Here is a 9,847-nt window from a genome sequence, read left to right on the forward strand (position 1 = left end):
CATATCTAGTGTGGCACAAAAGGTGTATGATGAGGAGAACATGGCAGACAAGAGAAGTTCCAAGATCATAAGGTTATAGAATTGTTTGGTTAGAAAGGCAGAGGTAAGATTTGCTCCTGTTCTATTGGAATGGATAATCTCATTCCAACTTCCCTGAGAAGGTCTGGGACACCTTCAACTAGACCAGGTTGCTCCAAGCCCCATCCAGYCTGRCACCATCTCTGCTGCTTTTCTTTGCTCTTGTCAGTGAGCACAGAGCGACAATGGCTCTGTGAGTGCACTGGGTGCACGTGGCTTCCTTTGGCCCTGATGGAGTGGGGTACAGGGGGTATGTCTTTGACAAGATGTCTGAGGGGATTGTCCTGTGCTGAAGACCAGGAGCAAATCTTACYTCTGCCTAATGGGATTTCAGCTGTGGTTATTGGAATGCTGTCCTTGTCAGTCATTCCCATCCTCTCTTTCTGCCTTTGCCACTTCTGCTAGGGAAAGAGTGACAGTGAGTTTACTTCCTTGCACAATCACATCATCAGAGCAGTGTTGTAAGAGATGGATCAAATCCATTAGATCCTTCAAAGAGAAGATGGACTCCAGCCAAACTTTCTTATAGCCCAAGGGCTGCTTAAATTCACTGCCCTGTGAGGGGGACCCAAACAAGAAGCATGGAGCAAGCAGATGTGCTTTTCTCTGTGTTCCACCACTCATCCTCTGAAGGACTCATCTGTGGTAGTTACATAAAAATCCTTGATTTTTTTTTTTATCATTTTGGCTTGTTAGCTCTGGGAAGTTGCTCTTTTTAGTGTTAGTTTAGCCTGTTTAGTGTTTTCTCCATCCCCAAACTGGACACTTACCCTCCTCTCTAGTTGGTCATGTCCTGCTGTACCAACAACTCTGTCCCTCAAAGCCACCCATAGCAGCACTGGTGCACTGGTGCTCTCAGCTCATTGCCGTGTTCCCAACTAGCTGTTCTCACCCTTGCCTTGATCCCTGTGTCCCTGTGCCAGGGGACATGGCAGGTGAGGCCACAGGCTCCAGTCTCTCCCTTTGTACTCCCTTGTGTRGGATCTCCTCTTACCTTTTATGCCTTCCCCACAATGTTCCTGAGTGTCCTTCTTCCCTGCTCTGGGTTCCTTTGTTTCCCCTGGGTAATTTCTGCCAGAACTGCACCTCTACTTCTTCTCATTGACTGTCCCCACACAGACACTGAGCCCTGCTGAAAATGCTGGTGGGTCCTGCTGCCATTCAGGTTTGGGTGTCAGGTTTGGGCAGATACCCTGTGTCCAGTGGACTGAATCAGAACACAAGAACTGCTAAACTCAAGCAAAATACTTTATTACTCAAAAAYGACTTGATTAATAAATAGTTGGGGAACAGAATAAATTAAAACTGTACAGTAGGTTTTACACTTTAAGGTTTTAAATTAGAATTGCCAAAGGCCATTATTTCGGACTCAGATGCACAGGAACAGATGAATAACACTGTTTAGAATCAAGAAACATRAAAAACTTTATCTGGTACAAATATACCCCTTCACCATCACTTAATATTTCTAGCAATTAAACCAGCTGWTGCTCTTCATTATACGGACGAGTTTCTTTTTCTTGATGTCAACCTCATACTGGTTTGATCCATGGAAAAAATAGAAATATCCTAGAATTGGAAGGACAAAATATTGACAAATTAATATTTCATTTTTGTATACCTATTGTTACATACTCAATATTTTAATGGGTGATTTAAAAAAAAAAACAACAAAAATTTAATATATGTATTGAAACATACATTTTCTTGGCTTTGGTTGGTGATCTTTTGGGTTTTTTTTTGTTTTTTTTAAATTAAATTTAAGTTTATTTACCATTTTTATGAAGGGCAGCATCAATTGGATGGCTGATCCCCTGGAAGTCAGATGTTATTTTTCTTGGATAGCCTCTTTCCATTGATTGGGTGTTTTCATTRAAGCTAAATAAAGGAATTGCATGGAAAAAGAAAATAAGCATGTGGTATTCAATGTTGAAAGTGCATGAATTTTTTGCAAAATATGCCTACTCAGCTAAAAATACAGTACCTGCAAGCATCTGTGACCTCATGGAGCTGTATCAATCCTGGCTATGTTAATATTTACATCTTTAGTAGCCTAGATAAATCTGTTTTCAGATTATCAGACTAAAACATTTACTTTCATTYCTTGAAACTGACAACAAGGCTGGATAGAGTTTACACTGAGTAATAAACTTAGATAATTATTCAAACATAATTGCTTTAATTTTACAGCACACAATCTATGAAGTGGCCCTATAACAAATGCAAACTTCAGGTATAATAACATTCTGCCAAGATAGTATTACAGATTAATTATTAGGCTAACTGCTTAGCTCAACTGTTTCTTAAGAAGTAAATGTTTTAATCTCCTTCCATAACTTTATTGATTGATTTGTAATTTATAAAGTTTACAGAGCACTTCTTAGTAACTACTAAGTAACACAGCAGCTACTGAATGAATACAACATGGTGACAAAGTCTACTCAAATTATATTTTTAAACTAATTATGTTTTTATACTGGTTGACATTACTGCTTTGTAATGAATAAATAAAGCTCATTTGCCCCTTAATCAAGGCCTGGTAAGAGTAAGTGAACACTCAGGTATTTCAGACTTTGTTCTATGAAAACACCTGAATAATTGAGTTTCAGCTTTTAGTAGCTGTGAAGGCTGACAAAAAGAGGGCATGAACTTCCTGTACAAATACTCATATCTCTTGATTTAAAAAAATATTTTGATTACTTCTTCTACAGAAGACAGAAGAACCTTACCTCCAGTACTTGTTGCCAACAAAGAAATAGGTTCTTCTGGTACTTTCRTCATGAACAGCTGCATCGATTTTCCGAACACTGGTGGGGAAGCCCAAGTTCTGAATGGGCTTGGGGAACCCTGACTCTATGTTGTAGCCACTGACAGCCCAGTAGTGGTCATCTACAGGAAAACAAAAAGAGTTTTAAGGATTCTAGAGGCGTCTGATCTCCTTTTAACCAAAGCCCCACGAGCTTTCCGTGTAGTAAATGCCATCAAACTCTGGAGACTCTACCAGCATAGATGTCCAGCCAAAAACACTACCCTGCTAGGGCACAACAAAGTTTGAATATCTCACAGCTGTTGGATTTTCCACTTTTTATAGTCATTAAGAGTATTATATTCTCAATAGTTAAAAAACAATTTATTTTTTGGTGTGTTTGTCATCTTAAAAAATGTAATTAGATAATGTAGCAATGAATTTTTTCTCAGCTATGGTCTTCACAATTTAAAGGAAATCAGTGTAGGACTGTTGTGAAGTAGCATTAGTTAATGGCAGCAACATAATTTTCAAAATTTRAATGGATTTAAATATCAAGAATGTCCTCTCTTAGTGCTTTTATTAGTATTAGGGTTAATGTGAATATTAGCATGATATTCCTTCCATAGTGATKAAATGACATTAGCAGTATTGCTGGATGGAAATGTAACAGAATTACCTTTAAAAAACAGCACTCGATCCTTCTTGTCAACCTCATACGCAGCATCAAAGCCAGCTATCAGTGATGGCCAGAAGGAGAAGATGGTGTCATGCTCAATGTCTGAGAAATACGGACTTTTGCGCCAGACGTAGCTGATAGAAATAAAAACAGCAGTGTTTCACTGTCTGTACTTCATTAGGAGATCAGGGGACCATTTATGTACTTTAAATCCTACTGTGTACTTACTTATGTACTTTAAATCCTACAGTGCTCCTATGAGGCAGAGATATCACTCTTTTGGGGATTGCAGTTCTTCCATCTGCCCTGCTTCCTCACAGGAAGGTGTCCTTTACTACAGGTTGCTCTGAGGTCACAGAATAGTGGAGGTGGAAGTGACCTCTGAAGTTCATTTTGTCCAACCCTTTGGCTCCAGCAGTGTCGCCTACAGCTGGTGGCCCTGCAGAGCACTTGAACCGTGATGAATTGTCCAGGACAGCACAGGGGATCTGTGGCAGTGCTGGCAATTGCAGCTTTCCCTTCACCGTGACCCATGTAGGTAGGCACAGATCATTTCAGTTTGTTTACAAGTTTTAAATAAACCTGCTTGGGAAATATGTTACAACCCTATTTAAGGAAGAACTGTTCTTTCCCTATCCTCTTGAGAATTATGAAGTTTTTAAGCTACATGCATTTTAGAAGGGAAATCAGGCCCACACCATCAAAGGAAACTTATTCAATCAAAACACAGCTACCAAGCCAAGAGGAGGAGTGAAACATTGAGCCTGGCATACTGTTTGCTCTCACCAGACTGGATGTGCCCAACAGCCCACTGCAGTGCCAGTGTCAGAGWATGCCCAAAAGGAGGACACATGTAATGGCACGGGCTCTCTCTAGACAATACTGGGCAGTGTCTGCTGCAGAATCCTAGGTCAGAGTGACACTAGAARTCACCAGTGGCATTTTCCAAAGCTCCCTGGCCCACAAACGGGRTGGTGTGATGAGGACAGTGCTCCATGCGGAGCAGCTGCAGGCTGAGGAGTGACTCTGAATTATTCAGCCTGCACAATTTTCACAGAAATGGGCAATGATGTATGATGGCTTAAAACATTGTACTCACTTGTCAGGAAACCATGTTACTCACCAGCCCAGGTGGCCTAGTAAAATTTTGCAAAGTTGCCTAAACACTTTCAGGAAGAAATATCTTCCTTTGTAACCAAGGGAGGATAAATTCCTTGAACTGAACTTTATGCCTTGCCTTTGTGAGTCTCACAAAAAGGTGTTGCCAGAAAAGAAAACACTCACCTGCCTTTGAAGAACAGTGTTTCCCCACGGAGAGTAGTGATGGCATCAAAAGTCAGATGAGGGTCACAATCCTCTGGTCTTTGGGGTGGTTTGGAGGGAGTCATTTCTGTTGGCTCTTCCCTGGGAGACATTTGAGTCGGTGCTTCTGCAGGTATCATTTCAGTTGGTTCTTGTGGGGGAAAAACTTTTGTTGGAAGCACAGGAGATTTCCTGGGGGGTCCTTTGGAAAATAGAATAGTGTGGAATTAGAAAGTGGATCAGAGTGTTTCAAGTGACAGAATTTCAGGTTGTACCATACGAAGCCAAATGTGTAACCATCCCATTTTGAGAAGGGATGAGAAGGGAATTCAATGCTACAGACACTGGCTGTTTCTCTGGAATCATTGCTGAAAGGTTCTTGGATCTTTTGAYTAACTGGAATGAATACAGTCTACAGATGAATGAATACAGTCTGGAATGAATACAGTCCACAGATTCTACTTTGCAGGTGTAGACTGTTAACTACAAAAACCCAAGAGACTTTCCCAAATATATTGACACAAAATTAAACCTCAGTTTCCTTCTTGTAGTTGGAAATTCAGTGCATTTTAGGTGTTGGGATAACATTATACATTGTTATCGATCATTAGCTAAAAAATGCTGCTTCTTGCTTACCGTAGAGGGCCTGGATGCCATCAATATCATCCTGATGAAGTTGGTAGTCCCTTGAATCCACGGCCATATATACAGGATACATCAAAGCACCAAAGACATTGGAATGACCAAGTCCTAGAGAGTGGCCCAGCTCATGAGCAGCAACGAGAAATAAGTTGAATCCTGAAACAGATCCAGCACAAAGAACAAACACCATAAWTTTTTTTCATTACAGCAGGATACAGGTCCTACCCTCTCATGTGTGCTTTCTGTTCATAGAAAAAAACCCAGCAAAATCTAACTACACCCCAAATAAGAGCTCTTGGGCATCCTGGAGAGGAGAGGAGTTTTGAATTATAAACATTTATTTCCCATTTGCAAACTAATTTGGCAATAGTTTTTTGCCCCATGTTGCAGAAATTTTCCACCAAAGAGCCAAGATTTCTTTAATGTTAAAAACTGAAAAACAGGTGAGAACGTTTAGTCACCTGATCAGATTTTGGGTATAGTAAATGACATGGAATTTGCCTGGTAACTACTTCACAAAACCAATAAAGTGTAAGATTATCCCTGGACACTGCTGGAAACCAGAACACTTCACTGTTATATTTAATTATATTTATCAATAAATTCCAGATTTTTTTTTCCATTTCACAAGTTAACGATATGCATCAATTTAAATCAGAAAAAAMMCCMMAAAAAAACCCCAAAACCAAAACCCGGGCAGGAAAACAAACAAACAAACAAAARTGAGAGGTTATATTACAAATTTTAGGGTCATTATCTGAGGATAGAGATTCCCTGCCTTTTGATGCCATGGTTACCCAACATTGCTATTCCATGCTAATGTCAGTTCCTCAACTGCAGTCTGCATTAACTTTCAGGGACTGTAGTAACTGTAGCCCAGACCAAAATATGTAGAACTACTTTACTGAATTACACTGACATTTTACATCTCAGTAAATATTGGAACTAACTGCCGTGGGATATATGTGACTTTACAGCATCTTCAAGACAGCAATGTCTAATAGAAAACAACAACACGATTTTTAAGGTTACCTACCATTATAGGTAGTAAATTTGGTCCAGTTTTCATCTTCATCAAAATGAGCATCTCCTCCTATCTCACTGCCAGGGGGGTAGGCATGAGCCAGAGTTCCTCCTGGACCATCAAAGGAATAGAAGTCACCRTGAACTAAAAGAAAGGGGGGRAAAAAAGAGRTGCTTTCCRTTATCTTGGTAAGAAAAAGTGAAAAGTACTGTCATACCCAGCCAAGAGAGTTCCCTTACATCCAGATGCAAAGGAGATCATTATGTCTGCTTGACCACCGTACACCCTGGTGAACCTCAGAGGGGTGACGCTGCTCCAGAGCTGGAAGGCTCGTGCAATTGCTTCCTCTACATCAGCTTGCAGCATGTCTGGAGTGTAGTTCAAAATCCTGTGAAATAAAGACAAAAGGAATTAAAAGCAACCAGATCAAGTGTGACTGGAACACATGGTATCAAGGCCAAATATTTTAATCAGTAGTTATTAGTTATGTGTTCCAAGTGATTTATTTTCAAAATATTTGCCTACATAACAGGTGAAGTTTTCAGTTTCCTTTCATGCTTTCAGAAACCCTAACATACATACTCTCAGTTGCATTCCTTCTATCCACTGAGTRTGTTATTTTGTAGGCTGTTAATTAACTACAGTAAACTCCTATTTTGGTATTTTTGTCACTATTTGGAAGCCTGAATAGTTCTCATGTTTGTGTCCCTTTCATCCTGAATGAAAAGGAGAAATACAGAAATAAATAGCAAAGGACCYGTTGACATTACTTCTACCCAGCATTCACAAAGTTTCCCAGTGSTGAGGAGAAAAAGGTTTTAATGTATGTTACCGATATGTCACATCTTCTTTCTTCCACGTGGGGCTGCGTGGGAAGGTGCTGTAGGAACGGACATCTGGCATTCCACATCTAGGCTGCTTCATTAGGTCCAGGGTCTTATGATTCAGCTCCCCAGTCACCTCTAGCCCAAAGAATGACTGCATCTCTCGTATTTTGTCAGCCATGCGGTTGAGGTCCTTCGCTTTAAACAGAGAATGTTTCTCTTCTTTAAAATCATAAAAGTTTTCCAGGTATTTCTGATAGGGAAGAAAAAGCAACAGTTTAGAGCATGAAACTTTCTTTTCAAATGCTGGTAATAAAATATTCTACATCCCTAATACACCACTATGTTCATTTTCTCAATAAATTATTTCTTCAGTTCTGTCTGTAGTCCTTACCTTAGCAAATTGCATATCTTCATTTTCCTTTATTTGGGACACTGGAAAAGCARGAGAACGTATAACATATAATAGCTCAAAGAAAAGAAGGATCTTTGTCTTCATCTTTGTCTCCCKGTCCTGCCAGTCCTTGCTAGAAGACCTCTCAATCTCTTCCTCTGCTTAAGACTCACCAGAGTTTCACTATTTATATCAGTGCTGTGCTTGCTAAAGTCAATAACGCCATGACTCAGCTTATAACATCCTCTGATTTTCCACAGACACGGAAAACAAATTTGGGTTTAGAAGCAAGCAAACACATGACCGTTTACCTTGCCCAAAACCCCCTGATTTCGCAATCATATTATCGGACAGCATGCTGTTTTTTTCTTCATTCCTAAAGTGGGCTGGACAAAAACCATCCCATTTTTCAGAGGTGCTAAAGTGACCTGGCTCTTTGTGAAGGACAAAAATCTGTAATTCCTTATAGTACATGATAAAGGATCTCCAGAAACTGCCCTACAGTTTTCTCAATATGGTTTCTATGCAGGACCTTAACATGTCAGGGAAGAACCCCTTCCTCTAGCCCATCTTGTCCTGGATAATTTCAGTCACATAGTCATTTATACAAACAACTCATTCCTCTTTTCTTGAATCTGACATCCCAGCATTGTAACAGAACCATCATTTTTGCTGCTACCTGGCCCATATAATCATGGATCTATGGCCTCATCCCTGTTTTTTCCCCACACCACCTTGTAAAGGTCTCAGTAGAGCACCTGAAATCATACGTCTCAGTCTCCATGGCCTGTTAGCCAATGGCAGTTTYACAACTAAAGAGGAAATAGCAGAAATTGCTCTAGAGAACTGCAGGTACCTTTGGGATGGAAGGGTCTTCAGCAGAAACTTTTACAAAACTTCTCCAACATCAGATGGRAGGTGATGAGGATTTGAGCCATAGATTCCAAGTTCCCCAATTTTCTAGAAATCCCACTTTCAGTTCCTATGTCCTTTTTTGAACATGGTGCACCGCACTTTATGGAGGGATTGCAAAACCAGTGTCACTTGGATCTCTATTAACTGTCATTTCCGAGACATCCGTCTTCGGAAGCAGAATTCTCCTGTGTTGACTTAATGCCCACATGCAAGTTCAAAAGRAGAAACATGAGCTAAAAATAATCCACTCCTGTTTGAACATGAGAAAAAGACAAAAAAAGGAACCACTTTTCCAGYGAGAGCAAACATACTAGAGACTTCATGAAAATAAACCTAGCACCACAGCAGCTGAGCTCTGCAGTCTGAGAGGTGGCCTGGGGAAAGGCATGGCCTCCTTCCAAAGGAAACTGGAGTTGAACRGCCTGGCTGGAGTCAGGTCACATTGTATGTGTGACCCAGGTCAGAGCCCAGGTCCCTGAACCGCTGAGGGAAGTGGTACAAATGTTTGTGTCTCAGGCTGCAGCAGGATGAGGGTGGCTTTGCCAATAGCTCACTGCTGCTGTCAYGGGGTCYTCCYGYTYTTCCCATCCTGGCCAGTACTCTTGMTGTTTTCCTGGRCYCTTCTGATACCAAATATGATCTCAAKAAACTGATTCAGAGGACTGAAGCCATAAGAAACAGTCCAGAAAAATAACCTTAACCCCATTAACAATAGTTTGTTGCTGAAGTTAGCAGCTGCACTGGCATCCTAAGGGGTGAGAAGAGCCTCTGTGAAGAAGGGGTGGGATATCACAGATGGGAGCAGGGATGTAGGAAGGCAGCCAGGAACACYGGGAAGCTAGGACCTCTCTTTTTGGCAGCATCAGAGTTTGTTTCTGCTGATCATGGAAAAGTATCCCAAACTGCATTTGTGRAGTATGATGTTTGCATTTCCACTTAGAAATCCAGACACAAATCAGGGACATTTCAAATCCTGTGTTTGTATCTCTGCACCTGGCAGCARCAGCTTGCATATGGCACTTATCCTCTGCCTTCAGCTCCATGTTTTGTAAACACCATTTGCTGTGTCCAGGGGCGAAGCAGTCAGAGCACCACAGCACAACCAATTGGAGAATACTTTATGGGTGTTTAGGAAGCTTTCCTTTCTCAGTGACTTTTACATGGCTGCCAAYAGGCATGTTGCAGTTCTTGCTGTTGTCTCCCCTTCCAGAGCCTGCTGCCTGCAAGCTCGAGCTGACATTTA

General features: G+C 40.9%; 1 protein-coding gene across 1 annotated transcript; it reads right to left on the reverse strand.

Moving 5' to 3' along the window:
- Positions 1-1,305: 1,305 nt before the first annotated feature.
- On the reverse strand, positions 1,306-7,870 carry LOC130576287 (stromelysin-1-like). The gene is made up of 10 exons (XM_057370828.1): positions 7,690-7,870; positions 7,304-7,548; positions 6,711-6,859; positions 6,484-6,615; positions 5,442-5,603; positions 4,788-5,007; positions 3,504-3,637; positions 2,808-2,967; positions 1,853-1,956; positions 1,306-1,647 (listed from the first exon to the last, which is right to left on the reverse strand). Exons 1-10 carry the CDS (start codon positions 7,792-7,794, stop codon positions 1,547-1,549), a joined length of 1,512 nt encoding a protein of 503 aa, XP_057226811.1. The 5' UTR covers positions 7,795-7,870; the 3' UTR covers positions 1,306-1,546.
- Between the last annotated feature and the right edge of the window lie 1,977 nt (positions 7,871-9,847).

This window comes from Malurus melanocephalus, unplaced genomic scaffold, assembly GCF_030028575.1.
Source record: "Malurus melanocephalus ecotype Western Australia unplaced genomic scaffold, MMel_1.1 scaffold_134, whole genome shotgun sequence".
NCBI lineage: Eukaryota > Metazoa > Chordata > Aves > Passeriformes > Maluridae > Malurus > Malurus melanocephalus.